The sequence below is a fragment of the Myotis brandtii genome, unplaced genomic scaffold, assembly GCF_000412655.1.
Source record: "Myotis brandtii unplaced genomic scaffold, ASM41265v1 scaffold577, whole genome shotgun sequence".
NCBI lineage: Eukaryota > Metazoa > Chordata > Mammalia > Chiroptera > Vespertilionidae > Myotis > Myotis brandtii.
In genome coordinates this window covers 748,173-767,273 of record NW_005370161.1, presented here as the reverse complement: position 1 = coordinate 767,273, position 19,101 = coordinate 748,173, and the positions used below count along the sequence as shown (strand labels likewise).

Genomic DNA, 19,101 nt, shown 5'->3' with positions numbered 1-19,101 from the left:
TCAGAGCAGGATCCCTTCAGCTGAGGCCCTGGCCTATGAGGCTGGTCAGGGAGGCTGAGTGGCCTGTGAAGGAAGGGGGTGGGGGGGACGGACGGGTGAGGCTTGACCCTGGGAAGGGGAGGTAACGGCAGGGGGTCTGGTGGGCAGGGTCAGCCTGGCGCTCCTGTGGCTGGTGTCCTGTGTTGGCTCTGTGAGCATGAGGAGGACTCCCTGACTGGGGGCCCCTCGCTTTAGCAGAGCCTGCCCTCCTCAGGGCCGCAGCCAGCTATTTCCCTCTGGACAGGATAGGCGGCACAAGAAGACTGCATGAGCCTGCATCGCTCATGGGGCATACCTGGAGGCTGTGACTAGGCCACCAGGCAGAGGCTCACTGAAACATTTCTTCTGTGTGACTTCCCCAAAGGAGGGCCTGTGCTTGCAAACTCAGTTAGAAGAAAGCCCACAGCACCAAGTGGCAGCCCAACAGGAGGCGGACCTTGTGGGGACCCAGGTGTTGGTACAGCGTGTGGGGCTCTTGGAAGAGCCCGGCCCAGGTGGGTGTCCCTCAGCAGCCAAGGTGTGATTTGTGGGGAGGTTGGGAGCCTCGCCATGATCGACTGCCTGAGTCATCTGGGTATGCTGTCCCTTTACTCTGCAGTGCTGGTGGTCGGCTCGGGGTGTCCCCACACGGGTCCTAGAGTCCAGGGGTGGGGCAGGGCCCAGGTGTGTCAACAGAGGGCCTGACTGTGCAGTCTCACCAGGGCTAACAGGAGGCTGTGGCAGCCAAGAGGTGGCAGATGGAGGAGCTGTGGTCATCCCAGAGGTGTGGCAGATAGGAACAGGTAGTGGCCTTGCTGTGGTGAGAGTGGATGTAAGGTCAGACACAGATTCCAGAAGGGCTTGGGCAGCCCAGATGCCTGGTGTGCTAGCTTGGGACAGCCCTGGGGGTGGGCACTATTGTGTTCTGCATAGAGCTCAGGAGGCGAGGCAGAGAGTCCCCTATGAGGGTCTGGTGGGTTCAGAGTCCACTCTGGGTACTCTGGCACAAGTGCCCATCTTGGCTCAGGCTCCCTCAGAACTTGTGGAGCAGATGAGAGGGGGCACGACCCTGACAGCCGAGGTCATGCCACACTCTTTTTTTCACGCCACACTTGACATGTACTCCTCATGGTTCTCCTTCCTGCGTGAGAAGTGCCCCATGGCCACCATGCAGCACATTATGGTCATTGGGCATGATGGACACATCTGATTACAGTCACCTGCTACCCGACCTGAAGGAGCAGAGTGGGTGGCTGGGACAGGGTTTGTGCAGGGGCAGCATCGGGTATGGTTCTGCACATTGACTGCTGGGCCGCCAGTCGTGTCCACTCCTGACACCAAGTACACACAGGAGTTTTTAAAATCTGAATTTCTGTTGTCTGAGGCATCTGAATACAAGTGTCCTGTCCCTGTTACGTGGGTGTCCTCGTGGGTCATGCCTGTCTTTCCTGTCTCCTTCCTCGCAGAGCTTGCTTGCATGCATCTTCGGGGTGTGCAGGGCCCAGCCGTGGAGGTGGAGACCAAAGTGGCAACAACAACCTTGGGTTTGGAAACGGAGGTTAAACTCTCAATGCTCCAAACAGAGCTCCAGGAAGAAATCAATCTGTTAAAAATAGAAAACCGAAATTTACACGAGAAGCTGCAGTGGGAAATCCGCCTGAAAGAGGACTTGGAGAAAGTGAGTTGTGAGTCCTTATGGCGAGGCATGACTGCCACTTCCACTGCGACCTTGTGGGAGCAGTGGCCTGGGCCAGAGGATGGATACGATGTCAGGCCACACATGTGCACGGTTAGGAGTGGGTTTGGTGTCTCCCTCAGTGGGAGTGAGCCTGCTCCCCAGCTGAGTCCAGAGCTCAGGGGCTGAGGGAGCAGCTGGGTGTCCTCAGAGGACGCAGGAAGGGGCTTGAGCCACAGCTAACTTGAAGTCTTGTCCCCAGTGCCTCCAGTGGAGGTGTCTCGAACCCCCAGGCTCTCCTGGGACCCTGAGTGATGAGCTTGCTGCTACACCATTGTGCAGGCTGATAAACACATAAACATAGACTCGCTGAGTTATTGAAGGGCCTCATTATACAGCAGCACAGTTTTATCACTTTGTAGGAATATTGTAATTAAGGTGACTAGAACTTTTAAGTCTTTTCCACATGTGGAAACTAGTAATAAAATGGCAGCCCTCAGTGTAACCTTGTCAATAACATCATGAAAAGGTAACGAACTACACACTCCAATTAAAAGGCAAAGTTTGTCAGAATGGATTTTTAAAATACTCAACTATATGCTGTCCATATGTATAATATAATAAATAAATACATGCTCTTTTCCTCCAACTACTCACATAGCTGCTAAAACCCTTGGCATCTGTACCCTTGGTCTTGTATGTTAATGAGAAGAATGATGGCTGGGGACCCCTGCATGGGTCATATTTTCTCTTTATTTTGTATATTAACTATTTTTGGATTGGGTCCTGGACATTGTGGAGAGTCTGGATTCTGTTATATTCCTCTGAAGAGTAATAATTCTGTGTTTCAGTAGGCAGTTAACCTGCCTAGATTCAGAGTTGCACACTCCTTCTCTGGACTGAAGTATACTGCTCAGTTCATTTAGTTTTTGCCAGCTTGCCCTCAGAGTCTATCCACACACATGGGGGTCAGGCAAGAACCTAAATTTAGGGCTTGGTTTATTCCAGATTTTGCTCTCCGTCTCTGGCTCTGTCCTAAATCACTTTCCTCTCTCACTTTCCAGCCCCTCTGTTCAAGTAAGTAAGATTATGGAATTCCTGTGAGCACAGCACACACAGTAAACCACCTAGTGTAGTGGTCTGCAAACTGCGGCTCGCGAGCTATATGCGGCTCTTTGGCCCCTTGATTGTGGCTCTTCCTAAGCCTTAGGAGTACCCTAATTAAGTTAATAGCAATGTACCTACCTATATAGTTTAAGTTTAAAAAATTTGGCTCTCAAAAGAAATTTCAATCGTTGTACTGTTGATATTTGGCTCTGTTGACTAATGAGTTTGCTGACCACTGACCTAGTGCCATTTCTTTCAGATGCTCTCTGGGCCTTCAGGTAGTTTCTTATATTTTATCCAGAGTTTACAGTTGTGATCTCTGGGAAGTTTGGTCTCATTAGGACTTTTCAACCATCATCACAAGCAGGGCCCTAAACTTCATTTTTAAATAACTTTTAAATAAGGAGTGGAAGTCAGTCTTACATATCTGTTTTGATTTTGTTTACTTTCTTCTTTATTATGTTTAGTAGTTTGTTGACTTTTTTTTTTAAAAAAAAACACACACACCAGGATATTTGCCTACCGCTTTCTGATTCATCCTTTGTTTCACAAGATACCTCATTTAAAAGTATGCAAGTCCAAAGACTTGAACTCCTGACACTGTCTGCTGCTCTCATCTCCCTCGGACTTCTATTCTCCTTACTGGTGGTGCTTCAGCTCTGTTAGGGGTCGAGTTGGCCTTTTTATCAACAGATGACCCGTGATGTCAGATTTTTCCCTATTGCTGGTCTAGGTGCAACAGAGAAGGCCTTCAGCCCGTCTTTGGGTTCAGTTCAGTTAGTTTTTGTCCAGGTTTGCCAACTCCAGACAGAGCTGTTGGTTCCATGTGGATACCTTTTACTTAAGCAAGTAGTTTAAGTTTGTTCCTTTTAAGTTTATTCTGTTCCCATCAACACACAAAGCAGTCCCATTGCTCTGCTCAGCACAATGCCTATATGTTGTGGAAGCTTCTCTGTCTTCAGAGATGGATTTTGATTTTTGCTGCCAATAATCTTTTCCTTTAACTTCTTTCCTCTTAAATAAAATTGTTATCTATAGGGAAAACATAATTTAGTTGAAGATCATCAGGAAGAACTGAGGAAAGCTAAGGAGCAGATTCAGCTAATGAAACAAGAACTCAAAGAAAAAGAAGCAGGGTGGAAAGATACAAGTGAAGCCCTAAAGAGAGAAGCTGAAGAGAAGTTAACCCTGATGCTTCTTGACCTGAGAGAACAGGCTGAATTGGAGAAACAGTCAATAATAAATGGGTTTGAGCTTCGAGAAATTGAAATGAGGCAACTCCAGGATCAGCAGGCTGCCCAGATCCTGGACTTGGAGGGGTCCCTGAAGGAGCAGCAGGGCCGCCTGAGGCAACTGGAGCTTGGCCTTGCTGGGGACGAGTCTCTGCAGAGCGGCCAGGAGCCAAGCAGTGGACTGGCCCTGGTGGAGCAGGACCAAGACCTGGAGCTTGCTCCCGCCCATCTGAAGAAGGACTGTGCCCTTCAGCTGATGCTGGCCCAGAACAGGTGGGTGACATTCTTGTAGCAGTTTGTTAGTATGGCGCCATCTGCCAGGTTCCACGAGAGACCTGACCCAGGACACCTGGTAGAGGGTGGGAGGCAGATCTGGGAAGACGTTCTGTGGGCTCTCAGTGATGTCCTGAGTCCTGGACACTTGTTCTCCATCCTAAAATGAGAATAGGACATTTGGCTCTGTAAACAAGGTGTGCTGACATGTCATTTATGTTCTGTTTGCACATTTTAAAATTTCAGTAGCACAACTGTAGACCTAATTTATTATAAGGATATGCAGTTCATTCACATAAGTTTTCTGTGTTTTTTTTAAAACATATATAAACTTTTTTTTTTTTACTAAAATATATACATCTCCAGGTTTTCAATAGATTTAGAATGTGATTTGGTTCTTTTTCTGTAAACCTGGCCTATCATGTCAGGGTTTTCGTGAGTTTTGGGGTCAGTGGACATGCTATTGTTTCTGCTGCTTCTCGTGTGTCAGTTGCTCCCCAGCATCATGAGGGAGGTGCGAGAGCTTCTGCTCTGGGGTCTGAGAACTTGAGTTCAATCCTGATGCATCATGTGGGCATGAAACCTGAGTGCTCTCAGGTAAAGGTTAAGTGGGGTAATCCATGGAAACGCCTTTTTCGAATCTGGTAGACACCAGCATGTAAAACTAGTCACAGCTTTTGTTTTTGTGAACTCACCAAGCCGTGCCACTAATATAACGTGGACCAGTAGAGGTTCCAGGCTCCTCCCTGTTCCTGGTGGGATTCTGGGTGCTTTAATGAGAAGGCATCTTCCTGCCTCTGCTTTGCCAGCCAGCGCCTCCTGTGGCTCTTTTAATTCACGTCTGTTAATTCACAGCTGAAGAGTGTTTCTGAGGTCTTTTGAATGCTTTTTGTGGGCATGTGGGCTCCTGTGAGTGGTCGTGCTGCCACTTTCCTGTCGAGATCTTTCTCTTGTAACAGTCATGCCTGCTTTTCCGTGGTGTCTGTTGGGAGCATACATGTGGCTTCTTGCTGTGGGTCCTGTGTCCTCCACTTCAGGCTGTGCCTTGCTGGGGACGAGTCTCTGCAGAGCGGCCAGGAGCCTGGGCTCTGGCCCCTTTACTCCACTTACTGCTGGTGGTGTGCTCTCAGGCCATTTGTGGCAGAGGGAGGAGTAAGGACAGTTAGACCCATGAATGATGACCTTGTCAATAGAGGTATTTCCTGTGGGAAATGTGAAGAGGTTGCTTTTACGACTACATGTTTTGCTGTCTGTTCACTTTGCATGTCATCTCAGGTTTTTAGAACAACGTAAAGAAATCACAGAGAAATTCACTGCAGAACAAGATGCCCTCCTACGGGAGGCCCAGGAGAAGCACGCCAGCGAGCTCCAGCTCCTGCAGGAGAAACACCAGCAGCACGTTCTGTCCCTGACAGCAGAACTCGAAGCCAAGCACCAGGCCAGTGTCGAGGAGCTAAAGGCTATGTTCCAGAGAGAGCAGTGGGCTCTTTCAGAAGCTCGTGTGGCTGAACTGCAGACAAAACATGCTGCTGAAATCCATGCTCTGGAGACGAGACATTTGTCACAGCTGGATTCTGTGGAGTCCTGTTACCTGTCTGAAATTCAGGCCCTCCGGGATGAGCACGGGCGGGCCCTAGAGCTGTTGCGAAGAGACCTTGAGGAACAACTGCAGAAAAAGGACTCTTCTCACCAAATGATTTTGACTCAGGAGTTAGAGAAACTTCAGCGGAAACATGATGAAGAGCTTGAGTCTGCAAAGGGCAGCTGGAAAGCTGAACTGAGCACTGAACACACTGAGAGTTTGAGGGCCCTGGCTGCAGAGCTTCGGGGGGCTCACCAGGTGAGGACCGGGCCCTTTCCCTGTCTCAGGACAGGTGTCTCCCACTGGCCTGTGTGATTCACTGCACCCTTGTGTGTCCATGAGTGTGCGCCTACGCAAGTATGTCAGTGTCTGTGCAAGCCCGTGTCTGCGTGTCTCACTGTTCCTTTCAGCGGTGACTTTGGTTTCCTCATGAGGTAGGTCTAGAACAGTGAGTTTTAAGGGTTTCTTTGATCACATGATCACAGACTTTTTGGGAAGGCTTAGGCTCACCAACCCTAGGGAAGTGTGCATATGATCTCACTGGCTCAGAGTGCTCTTCGTGTCTGTGCTGGCCCTCTCTGTGAGCCTGGCATTCCAGGGCCTCAGCTTTGTTTTGCTCTTGTACATATGTACCCTTGGCTTTCCTTTGTGGGTGCTCCATAAAATTAACCCTCTGTCATGTGTCAAGAGCAGTGACTTGAAGTTTGGTATGAAAGGGAATTTCTGGAGAAAGCCCAGGAGCCCTGGGCTGGCACCCATCTTTGTAACCTGCATCTGTGTGTCTTGACTAGGATATGTGTATTTGGCCTAAAACTATAGAGTCACAGTAGATGGGGCTGCACTGCCCAGTTCGTGGGCCAGCTGGGCATGTCAGGCCTCCAGGGGCAGACTGTGTCAGGTACTGCCCCATGCAGGGTGGGACGTGTGCCTTCAGTTCTGCAGAGTGGGTGCTGAGATAGGGTGGGTGGGGTGCAGTGTCCTGTGGACTCTCTTGGCAGGAGGAGTTGGCTGGAGCCCTGCTGAATCAGAGGCGCCTGCTGGAGGAGGAAAAGAGTGTGGCCCTGGACCGGGTGCATGCTGAGGTCCTCCTCCTGGAGCAGCAGCACCAGGCCGCCCTGCAGGAGCTTGGTGACATGCACGCGGCTGAGATGCAGAGGCAGCGGGCAGAGCAGCAGGCATTGCAGGAGAGGGCTATGCAGGTGAGCTGCTCCGAGTGTGCACTGCGGCCCCTTCTTGGGTAGTAGAGGAATCTGGGATCGCCAGGGGGTGGACTCTGGCGCCACAGGGTGCCAGGCCTCCTGGGGCTTCTCATTGGAATGCACACTGCTTGTAGATGGTACAGGGCATTGGTGAAGCCTGTGGGGCTGCTTACTGGGTGGGCCTTGGGCATGCGAAGAGGATCCAGGATCTCTTAGGAGCCTGGCTACCAGTCTCTTCTCTGCAGAGTGGTTCCTGCCTTGTGTACCCCATAGCACACCTTAAAACTCCAGGGCCTGTGGCTGGATCAGGGGCATGGCTCCCCACAAACTCCGACCACATGTGCCCTCTGCTCCTGTCTCCTGTGCTTCTGCTTATTCTCATGGCCACGTGCTACCTTGCTTTTCCTATGAAATACCAGCGGTACTCTTCTCTGAACGTGTTCTTGTCCCTTGCATGGAAACTCCTACTCTCTCTTCTTTTCATCAGATCACCTTCTAAATGAGCCTTTCCCTGACTGAATAATTTGTCTCCCACTTCCTCCCCTCTGGCCCCACAGCACTGTCTCCCAGCAGAGTATGTGGCAGGTTGTGCTTGTCCTGTCTGTCCTCTGCTCTGTTTGTTGTTGCATCTCTGGGGCCCAGAGCAACATCCAGACCGAGGCCTCCCCAGGAGCGGGAGCTCGTCAAGAGGGGCTTTGATGCAGGGGGCCAGCCCTTGTTCTTCCCGCAACACGCCCCCCCCACCCCAGCCCTTGTCCCCTTAGTGTCTCCTCAGCCCCTTCATTGTTCCTTTAGGTTCCCCTCCGCTTCTTCAGTGTCCCCTCTGCCTTCTCAGTGTCCCTTCAGCTCTCTCAGTGTCCCCAAGCCCTTTGAGTTGCTGTCCTGAGGGGCCATCACAGAGGGTTACAAAGCCTCCGGGAAGCTGCTTCACTACAGCGAGGAAGTGTAGAAGTTGTGAGGTGGACAAGCCATCGACCTCCCATTACCTTTATTGTTCAGTTGCTCTGGTAAAAGGCATGTGACAGTGGGGTGCTGGCAGGTTCTGTGAGCTCCTGTGTGAGGGGGACACTCTTCCCCATGTGTCCAAGGGGCTGGAACCCACCTGGGTGGCAGGCCCTGCAACCTCACTGCACAACTATGGTTTGCAGTTCAGGATCCAGGGACAGCGTGTCTGGGTGGGTTAGCACCCCAAGTGTGGACAGCTGTCCTCCTCTCCTGAGGTGCTGCCCTGAGACCTACAGACACGCTGAGGGTGTCTCAGACTCTGGCTTACCATCCTCCCGCTGAAGAGTCCCATCTCTGACACATTCTTACCCATTTTATCTGTTGGCAACATGAAGAGCCATACACACTTTGAGACTGCTTGTCATTTATGTGTTTTTTTTTAAACTCATGTTGACTATTGTCTGCTCCTAGGGCATTTGGGGAGTATTTTTCCAGTTGTGGTACCAGTTCAAGAATGTTATCCCTTTACTCTGCTAGTAAGGATTTGAGTGCTAGGTACTCTTGAAGTGACCTTTTGTCTAGCTTATTTTTTATTTCTAGGAAGAAAACAATGGGACATGCTGTTTCTGCTCCTATTTTAATGTTTTATTGGAGGAAATTTTAACATACACAGGAATAGAATAGTTCAGTAAAACTTCATATCTGGCTACTTGGTGGAATAGGTGGCAATCATAGTGCATCAGTACTCCCAACCCCCAATTATTTGAAGCAAATTCCAGATGTCATGTGTTTTCAGTATCTCTCTACCAAGTAAGGTCTTTTTCTCTCCAATGTAACAATCATAATCCATTCTAACCTAAAAAATAAAGTTATTTTTTAATTTCATCCCATATCCAGCCCAAGTTGCAGTCTCTTCCTCTGGTTTTCATGTCAGGATGCACACACGGTCCCATTTGCACTAGGTATGTTTTTATTGCTTCCTGGAATGTCGGCTAACATTTCCCCCTATTCCCTGTAAACATGCCTGCAGACCCTTACATACGATTGGAGTCAGGTCCATGACTTGATGCGAACTCCTGTAGGTATTGGCATGTTCCTCCTGCGGTCTTCCCTCAGGCTTTACTGCAAACAGATATTACATAAAGCCTTGCTGGGCATTTCTTGGGATGCCAGGATCATCATCCCCAAAATAGCTGGGACACACTGTTCTTCCTCTGCGAATAGGTTTTATCTGGGCTACAAATATCTTGCACCTGTTGAAAAACTGTGTCACTTATCAGAAGACTTACTTAATGTGTGAGGTGATTGGATCACTTTCCAGGTTCCCTCCCTTTGGGGTGTGGCTGTGAGAAAAGTGCTCTGAACGTAAGCTTGGTTTCCTTTTCTTGGAGATGTACCTCCATGAAGGACCCTTCCTTGGGTGGTAACACCAAGCAGGGTCTGAAAAGAGAAGTAAACCATAGTGTGACCAGTACTGTTTGCTCAATGCAATTTCATCTTTTCTTGGTTAAAAAAAATCTATTTATATGATAATTTTTGAAAATATTAAGAGAACCTGTGGTCAGTTTAGATATAGTTTGAATGTCTTTATTACTAAGTTGATGTTCTTTGTGCAGTACTATTTACTTTTTATCTTCTCCAAGCATATCTTTTGTTTAAAATATTTTTTTTAATCATCACCCGAGGATTTTCATTTATTATTGATTTTAGAGAGAGAGGAAGGAAGAAGGAGAGAGAGAAACGTTGTTCAGTTGCCTCCCATATGTGCCCCAACCGGCGATCAAACCCACGACCCTTCAGTGTTCAGCACAGCAATCTGGCCAAGGCTCTATTGTGTTTTCCTAATGATTTATATATATGACATTTCCCTATAATTCTGTGGATTTTTAGAAAAACTCAAGAACATATTTTTCTTATATTGACCTTAACATTAAAACATGGCAAATTTTACCTAAGTCTGGAACTAGAAGTGATTGTCTGTAAGGGATCTGATGAGTGGATAGTCTTGTGAGTCGAACCTTCTTTGATTCTGTTCATTCATGCCAGGGGTGGCCTAAAGATGTGCGCTCCTGCCCAATATCCAAAGCCCGGTACTGGGCCTGTGAGGTTGCACATCGAGTGCTCTCTGCACCCTTTCCTGAGTGTGCCTTGGCTACCCTCCTGCACGGGTTGGAAGGGCCCCCTCTTCCCCACCCTCAGTACGGCCTCTCCTGGCTCCTACATGACTCTGGATGTTCTCCAGAATGCTGCCACGTCTGATCTTGGCCTCCTTCATGGTGCACTTCTGCAAGGTCCTGTGCCAGGCTTGGGGGCACACTAGGCGGGACAGGCACACTGCTCATAAGTGGATAGTTGGCATGGGGCTTTGAGTTTGCTGCTCTTCTGCCTAGTTTGTGTGTCTTGTTAGACTTTGTGTATGTCTGTCAACTGCCTTAAAACCCTTCCTGAAACAAAGTGAAGGTTAAAAAATAAGTGATATGCTTAGCTTTCAACTGCTTTTAGGAATTGCAGTTCTGTGTCGCGGTTGTGACGAGGAAGGGGCTTGACATCATTGGGGGCTGGTTCTTTGTTTTTTTGCCAACTTAATGTTAATAGTTTAAAAAATTATTCTACGTATATAACTTCATTCCTTCCTCCATTGTACTAATGTTGTTGTGCAAAGTACATATGTATACATTTTATACTCATTGCTCTATGCAGGTGTTTTTAAAATCAGATAGGAGAGCCCTGGCCAGTGTGTTCAGTGTGGCTAGAGCGTTGGTCCACGAACTGAAGGGCCACAGGTTCAATCCTGGAGGGCACATACTTGGGTTACAGGTTCCATCTCCAGTCCCAGTTGGAGTGCATGTGGGTGGCAACCAATTAATGTGTCTTACATCAATGTTTCTATCCCCCCTTCCTTCCTCCCCTTCACTCTCTCTAAAAGTCAGTGGGAAAAATATCCTTCGGTTAAGATGAACAAAAATAAAGAAATAAATCAGATAGGAGTAAAAAGAGTTACCAACAAAAACTACATTTGTTTTGTCTTTTATATTTATCTGAATAGTTAACTATACCAGTGTTCTTTATTTCTTCACGTGGATTCAAGTTGCTGTCCAATGTCCTTTCACTTTAGCCTGAAGAACTCCCTTTAGTATTTCTTCAGAGCAGGCTCATTAGTGATGAATTCTCTTAGTTCTTATTTATCTGGAAATATCTTAATTTCTCATTCATTTTGGAAAGAGAGTTTCCTGGATTAGAATTCTTGGTTGACAGTCTTACTCTTTCAGCTCTTTGAATGTGTCATCTCACTGCCTCTTGACCTCTGCTTTATGATGAGAATTTAGCTGGGTATTCATTTGCTGAGGGTCCCTTGTGTTGCATTGATTCTGGTATGTGCCCTGACAGCATTTTTTGTTTTTAATCATATCTTTGTACAGGGTGAATTTGAACGTGGAAAGGAGGCTGCTTTGCATGAAAAAGAGGAGATGCACAGATTGGAGTGGGAGCGGGCGCAGTCTCTTCACCAGAAAGAGAAGGAGTCTCTGTCCCTGCAGCTTCAGGAGAAAAGCAACCAAGTTCTGCAGGTGTGTGGATAGTCTTTGCTGCTTAGTACTTGTCTGTGTGGTAAAATATGCATAACATGAAATTTCCCACTTTAACCATTTTTAAGTCATCACATTCACACTGTTGTGCAACCATCACCACCATCCATCTCCAAAACTTTTCCATCTTCCCAAAGTGAAACTCTGTCCATTAAACTCTAATTCCCCACCTTCTCCCCCAGCCCCTGGCACTTACCATCTACTTTTTGTCTCTATGATCTGACTATGTGAAACCATGCAGTATTTGTCCTTTTGTGACTGGCTCATTTCACTGAGGATAATGTCCTCAGGACTCATCCATGTTGTAGCAGGTGTCAGAATGTTCTTCCTTTTTTAAAAAAAAATATTTTTATTGATTTCAGAGAGGAAGGGAGAGGGAGAGAAAGATAGAAACATCAATGATGAGAGAGAATCATTGATTGGCTGCCTCCTGCACACTCACTACTGGGCATTGAGCCCGTGACCCAGGCATGTGCCCTTGACCGGAATGAAACCTGGGACCCTTCAGTCCCCAGGCGACACTCTACCCACTGAGCCAAAGCAGTTAGGGCAGAATGTTCTTTCTTTTTAAGGCTGAATATTCCTTTGTATGCATGTTGATATAAGAACTTATATCAAATCTGTAGAGAATTTTCATAAAGAGTTTATTTGAACCAAACTGACTACATGCCAGAAGCAAGATCTCAGATCCTCCAGAGAATCAACAGTTTGCAATTCCTTTTATGCATTTGGAATTAAGGAGGGAATTTGAGGAAGATTACATGAAGGTGGGAAAAGACAAGGTGGGGATTAGATTATGGGATAGTTAACAAGATCATGTCTCCCTGGAGGGTGGCGGGGCGGGATGTTAAAATAACAATTTAAATTTTAAAATTTAATAGAACTATTTTCTCTAGTCAGTTTTGTTAAGATGCTCATTTTTCTCTCTTCCTCTTGATCATATATTAGGACTTCCTCCCACTTTTGGCAGGGGGAGGGAGCAGGACAGGCTGAGGAGAGTCTGCTGTCCCAAAGGCTCTCTGAGTAGAACTGGCCATCCTGATGGTCTGTGTGCCCTGGCCACCAGTCATGGATGTGACTAACCCGAAAGTCATGGCTATGGGGCTCACTGCAGTGAGGCCCTAGGTGTCCACCATCCACTGACTGCCATCCACTATCCATACTCTAGCAGCCGGGGCCACAGTCTGGCCTTGAGTGGTCTGGACATGCAGGTCCATGTGCTGGCAGCGTTTGGTATACACGGTTCATCTTCTGAATCTTTGTTCGTTTTGAGTCATTTTTTGCCATCTTGAAACTTAAAATTCTGTTTCATTTTCTTTAATTTTTCCAGCTACTAGGTGACAGTCTGATGTAACCAGTGGTTTATGGAATCCCTGTTCCTTTCTAATTTCCCTCCAAGCACAACATTGAAACTGTGTTTAGTTTGCTGGTTTTCCCTGTAGTAAATTGGTTTCAAAATCACACTCTTCTTTTTCCTGTGGCTTGTGCTTTGTTTTTGTATTTTCTAACATTACTTTATGGGTCCCATGCTTGTGTTCCCTTGTTCATTTTTTTCACTCTACAAACCTGCTCTTGGATGAAGGGACATCCATGGCAGTGTGGCGCTGTTCCTGCACTGCTTCTCCATCTGCTGGTGGCTCCTCCCGGCTCCTCCTGGTCGAGGCCATGGGCACATCAGACTGTTGGTCCCTTGCAGCCATGGGTTGTCCAGTTGTCTTCCAAGGAGGTGGGACTGGGGTGCTGGTGGCCCCACTGGGCACGTGTGTGGTCTCTTGTGTCCTCTGTTCTTTCATCCTCTGGGACAGTGGTTCTCAACCTTGGCTGCACATTAGAATCACTTGGGAATCTTTTTAAAATCCTGATTTCTGGGCCTCATTCAGGATTTTAAGAAGATTCCCAGGTGATTCTAATGTGCAGCCAAGGTTGAGAACCACTGCTCTGGGAGGACACCCATGTTCTCATTGGTAAACTGGACCGAAACTGAGAAGTCACAACTGTTGGCGATGAGCTCAGGGGAGAGGGCTCAGGTGCTCAGGTTGCTCTGTTGCTGGAAGACACTAGTCCAGTGATGGCGAACCTATGACACGTGTCACCTCTGACACGCGAACTCATTTTTTTGGTTGATTTTTCTTTGTTAAATGGCATTTAAATATATAAAATATCAAAAATATAAATCCTTGTTTTACTATGGTTGCAAATATCAAAAAATTTCTATATGTGACACGGCATCAGAGTTAAGTTAGGGTTTTTCAAAATGCTGACACGCCGAGCTCAAAAGGTTCGCCATCACTGCACTAGTCCCTTCTCTAAGCTGCTCAGATGGCTCAGGAGCTCATGGTAGCTGGTGCAGCCCACCCACCCAGCCCATTGAGACTCTGCGATCGACTTTTGTTTTTAGAGAGAATTTTGTAAGAGGGATGTTCACTTGCCTGGCAACTGATTTTTATTCTGAATTGGTCCCTCCCTCCCCCTCTGGACTGACAGGCCAGGAGGGTTATATGTTTCATTTTTGTAGGCAGAGAGTAATGGAGCAAAGACCTTATTAATAATCTGCCCTGATCGGTTTGGCTCAGTGGATAGAGCGTCGGCCTGCGGACTGGGTCCCGGGGTCGATTACGGGCAAGGGCATGTTCCTTGGTTGTGGGCAAATCCCCAGTGGGAGGCGTGCAGGAGGCAGCTGATTGATGTTTCTCTCTCATCGATGTTTCTAACTCTCTATCCCTCTCCCTTCCTCTCTATAAAAATTCAATAAAATGTATATTAAAAAAATAATTTTCATCTTTTGCCATATTAAGTGGGATGATGAAAGTTTTGGTGAAAGTACCTTACAGAAGTTTATTTTATTTATTTGTTTTTTAAATAGGTTTTTATTAATTTCAGGGAGAGGGAGAAAGGGATAGAAACATCAGTGATAAGAGAGAATAATCATTGATCAGCTGCCTTCTGCACACCCCTCACTGGGGATTAAGCCCACAACACAAGGATTTCCCTGACTGGGAATCGAACCGTGACCTCCTGGTTCATAGTTCGATGCTCAACCACTGAGCCACTCCATCCAGGCTAGAAGTTTATTTTTAACCAAATTGTTTTAACTAAAGCTTTAACAATTTTTTCTCAACAGCTAAAAGACCAAATTTTATCCTTAAGTCATGAGATAGAAGAGCACCGTTCAGAACTGGAGACACTACAGCAAAGGCGGGACAGGGAGAACCAGGAAGGCACGAACCTCATCTCGATGCTCAAGTCTGACGTGGACCTTTCTCACAGTGAAAGGTCAGCTCCCTCCTCTGTCACTGCTGCCTGAGCACGATGATGGGGAAAAGGGGTCCTTGTGCTGCATGATTCTTATCATTTAAAACTATTTTAAACATTGAGAAAAGTACTGAGTAATGCCCAGACACCTGCCTATCCACCATTTCACTTTGCCAAAAGCCTCACATTTGCCAAATTACAGAATTTGATGTTGTAATGCAGGCACCATTAGTAATCTGTCCCTTTGTCCTATTTGCTTGGGGATTTCATTTGAGAAATAGGTTTTCCCTCTGACGCCACACAGATCCCCCCCCCCCACCCCCCCCATTCTCGGTTTTAGTTTTTCTTTTCCTGTATATAGGTCTGGAGCGCGTCTTGAACTGTTCAATTCTTTATTTGCATCTGATGTCAGGAAATTCGTTTTTGTCTGTCTGATTAGTTCCTCGGCATCCCTGTGAGCAGGCCTTTCTCTGGGCCCTTCCATTTGTGCTGTGCCCACCAGCTTGTCTCTGCCCCAGGGTCCTGTGCTGACCTCAAGGATCAAGAGAGACCAGTGGGGGTGGGCGGTTGGGGAGGGAGCGGGGAGCAGGTTTATGATTTACAAATAATGAACTCTGATTGGGCAACAACTTGTTTTGAATTCCTTCTGTTTGACCTAACTTACCTGGTGAAATTTGTGTTCATGAGCTCATCTGCAAAACTTTTAAAAAGATTTTCAGCTGTTTCAAAATGGGACTTAGGAGTATGTGTATAAAAAGATCACATCAGGCCCTAGCCGGCTTGTCTCAGTGGATAGAGCGTCAGCCTGCGGACTGAAGGGTTCCAGGTTCGATTCTGGCCAAGGGCACATGCCTGGGTTGTGGGCTCGATCCCCAGTAGGGGGTGTGTAGGAGGCAGCCAATCAATGATTCTCTCTCATCATTTATGTTTCTATCTCTCTCTCCTTCTCCCTTCCTCTCTGAAATCAATAAAGAAATATATAATAAAAAAAAAAAATCACATCAGGTGGATGAGAGGCGATTGATCCCTTGTTTGCTTAATAAGTTGTAAAATGAAGGCTTTGAAAAGCAAGCTATAGTCTAACCATGGTGCTATTTTAGGCTAGCTTGTTAAACACAGGTCTAAGCCTGGTATATCAATAAAGCAAATACTTAATTGTTTCATTTCTTTAAAAAAAAATTTATAACACTGTGATAAGCTTGCACCTTTACCAGAGCATTTTAAGCTATGTAAATGTGGAATCCTGATAATAAAATACAATTGTATGCGACCTGTACATTGAATGAATGAATATAAATGAATGAATGAATGAATGAATGCATGCATGCATGAGATACCAGGTGGGGTAGACAAGCCTGGCTTATTCCTGAGCTCTATGTGCGGGATCCATGACTTTCTTACTGCACAGGGTCCTGAGCCAGGTCTCCTTTCATTCTTTTGAAAACTTTGTAATTCTCTCTGAAGACATGCATGCTTTTCTGGCACTCGTTTGTAGCTGCAGTTGTGGTTTGATTCGGACTCCTCAGTTGCCCTCCCTGACCCACCATCTCTGTGATCATCCTCTCTCCTCCTGTACACTAAACCCAAGGCTTTTGCACATGCTGTGCTCATCCTCCCTGTGTCCTTGGTAGCCACCTGCAGGGGCCTGGGCAGCAGCCAGGGAGCTGTCAGGCCCCCCCTCCCCTCCAGGTTTTTGTGCTTCATGCAGTCTGCCCACTGTCTCCCCTTCTCTCCTTGCACTTCCTGCTTGTGTCCCTCATTGGGAATGTTAGCTCTGCAAGGTGTGGCTGTTTGTCTGTTTTGCTCAGTGGTGTCTCTCTCCCTGTGCTGGAAGCAGCGCCTGTGTGGGCCCATTGGTAGGGAGTGCGCCCGTGAACAGGTTGGGGTGGGCAAGCCCGTGTCCTGCCCACTTTGGCTCCATGTGGCTTGTCTGGCTTGCATACAAGCTGTATCAGTTTGCCCATAGCTACGTCCTAGGCAGGGTCATGTGATAGAGGATCTCCTGCTGGAAGGGTATAGCTGGGAGACAGGGCAGCCGAGTCCTGGTCCTGTGAAGAACAAACCACACTAACCTCCATAGTCTGTGCAGCCCCAGAGAGAGGCACGGGAGAACCTCCGTGCCCTTGGCCTGTGGGTCAGGTGTGATTACCTGTCTCAAGAAGGGCAGGGCCCTGAGGGTCAGAGAGGCTGTGCCGTGGGGATGGGTGAGGCTTGTGCGTTCCTATCTGAGGGGAGAGCAGCTGCGGGGATGGTTCTACGTGAAGCCCTTGCCCTTTGCTGGTTGGCTGGAGGCTGATTCCAGAGAAACATGCTTGAATAAACAATAATGGCATCTTTTAAAAATGAAGAGCAACAGCGACAAGGTCTGCTCTACTCCTGTCGCAGAGCCACCCTGCTGGGGTCCAGGCTGAAGGCCGCACCCGCTGTGCTTCCCTTCCCAGGATCGCTCTCCAGGATGCCCTTCGGAGGCTGCTGGGCCTATTTGGAGAGACAGTGAAGGCTGCCATCTCCCTGAAGAGCCGGATCAGTGAGCGCGTGGGGCTCTGCCTGGAGGATGAGAGTCCACCCGACGCGAGGCTGGAGGGCCAGGTTCCGTCTGTAGGTGAGCACTGGACGGGCCATGTACAGCCCTCAGGCCCAGGGCGCCAAGTGCCCCCTGGGCTGCATCCCTTCTCCCGCTAGTGCTGGCGAGCCCACTCCTTATTGAGATGGGGTGCTGTCCCTAGTGCTGTGGGCATGCTTGTCCCTGATGCCTAGGTCAGGGTCAGTGTGTGTGTCTCCGTGGTGCAGGCTTTTGTGTTTTCTCACTTTGTAGCGCCAGCACTGGATGAGACGTGGCCTGGGCTTGATGCCCCGCCGGAGCTGGATAGAACTTTGACTGAATGCACTGAGGTGTCTTCCATGGCTGAGATCAGCAGCCACATCTGTGAAAGCTTTTTCATGAGCCCGGAAAGTACATTGGAGTGTGAGCAGCCCGTCAGGAGCATCTACCGGAGCCTTGGCCTGGCAGTGGATGGCCTCCTGGAGATGGTTCTGGACTCCTCTAGGCAGGTGAGCCGTGGCCCACTCAGCACCAGTCTCGCCACCCATTCTTTGCTCTGTGGCTCCATTCTGGCCTGTGTGCTGATGCTCTGCCTCAGAGAAGGGCTGTGGGGTAAATAAGTAGGTTAGATAGATTGACCTTCTTCACCGGGCATTTCTGATTCTCACCAGCCCTGCAGGGTGGGGATGGACGCTTTGATTCTCCAGGTGAACCCGGTCTCTGTCTTCTCCAGCACCTGACGTTTGGGGACTGAAACTGTTGATTCTGGTGCTCACACCCCCTGCCTCCTCCCACGTCACTGCCAGCGATGTCTTCCTCCCAGGGTCCGCTTGAGGATTCTTTTCTGAACCAAAATTCTTGAGATAGTGGACTTGCTGTGAAAGAAAACTAAAACCTCAGCATCCTTAGATGACGTGTAATTTAGCCCACTTCTACTTTTCTTTACGTACTCCCCTTCAGCCGCTGCCCTTCCCACCTCCCACAGGAACTTTAATTTCACATTCATTATTTATATTCAAAGATTATCACTGAAAAAGGGAATTATTTTTGTTAACCTTTTAGAACATTTTAGACAATTAGGAAAGACATTACATAGGAATAATTGAAAGTAGTAAAGAGATTCTTTTTTCCAAAGTTTGCCCAGTTAAAAAATAAGCGCTCTAGTCCTGGTCGGAATGGCTCAGTTGGTTGGGCGTCCTTCCGTGCACCAAAAAAGTTGCCAGTTTGATTCTTGGTGAGGGCACATGCCCAGGTTGTGGGCTTGATCCCCAGTAGGGGGGTATGCAGGAGGCAGCCGATAGATATCTTGCTCGCACATTAATGTTTCTCTCTCCCTCTCCCTTCCCTCTCTAAAAAATAATAAGCACTCTTTTTTTAAAAAAATAATTTCTTTCTTTATTGTTTAATATTACATATGTCTCCTTTTTCCCCCATCGACCTCTCCCCAGCCACTCCCAACCCCCAGGACAAGCCCCCACCGCCCCAGTGTCTGTGTCTATTGGTTATGCTAATATGCATGCATACAAGTCCTTTGGTTGATCTTTTACATTCCCCCCACCCCCATAAGCACTCTTATGTGGAACTCTACTGTTCACATTGCAGAAATACTTGAGTAATTTTTCCTCCTCAGGGCAGGTGGGCAGAGCAACAGTGTCGAGACCTTGCGGTGTCTCTTTCTCATCCCCCTTCCCT

General features: G+C 47.8%; 1 protein-coding gene across 3 annotated transcripts in view; it reads left to right on the top strand.

Moving 5' to 3' along the window:
* PCNT (pericentrin) overlaps nt 1-19,101 on the top strand; it is a 105,988-nt gene that overhangs the window by 40,600 nt on the left and 46,287 nt on the right. For 2 of the 3 annotated variants that reach the window (XM_014549962.1, XM_014549961.1), the window contains exons 12-20: nt 404-533; nt 1,485-1,696; nt 3,839-4,305; nt 5,581-6,145; nt 6,886-7,086; nt 11,451-11,597; nt 14,737-14,888; nt 17,309-17,469; nt 17,683-17,918. In XM_014549962.1, the coding sequence (XP_014405448.1) occupies nt 404-533; nt 1,485-1,696; nt 3,839-4,305; nt 5,581-6,145; nt 6,886-7,086; nt 11,451-11,597; nt 14,737-14,888; nt 17,309-17,469; nt 17,683-17,918 (2,271 nt within the window). The remainder of the gene's footprint in view (nt 1-403; nt 534-1,484; nt 1,697-3,838; nt 4,306-5,580; nt 6,146-6,885; nt 7,087-11,450; nt 11,598-14,736; nt 14,889-17,308; nt 17,470-17,682; nt 17,919-19,101) is intronic. The other variant, XM_014549963.1, reaches the window with a different exon arrangement.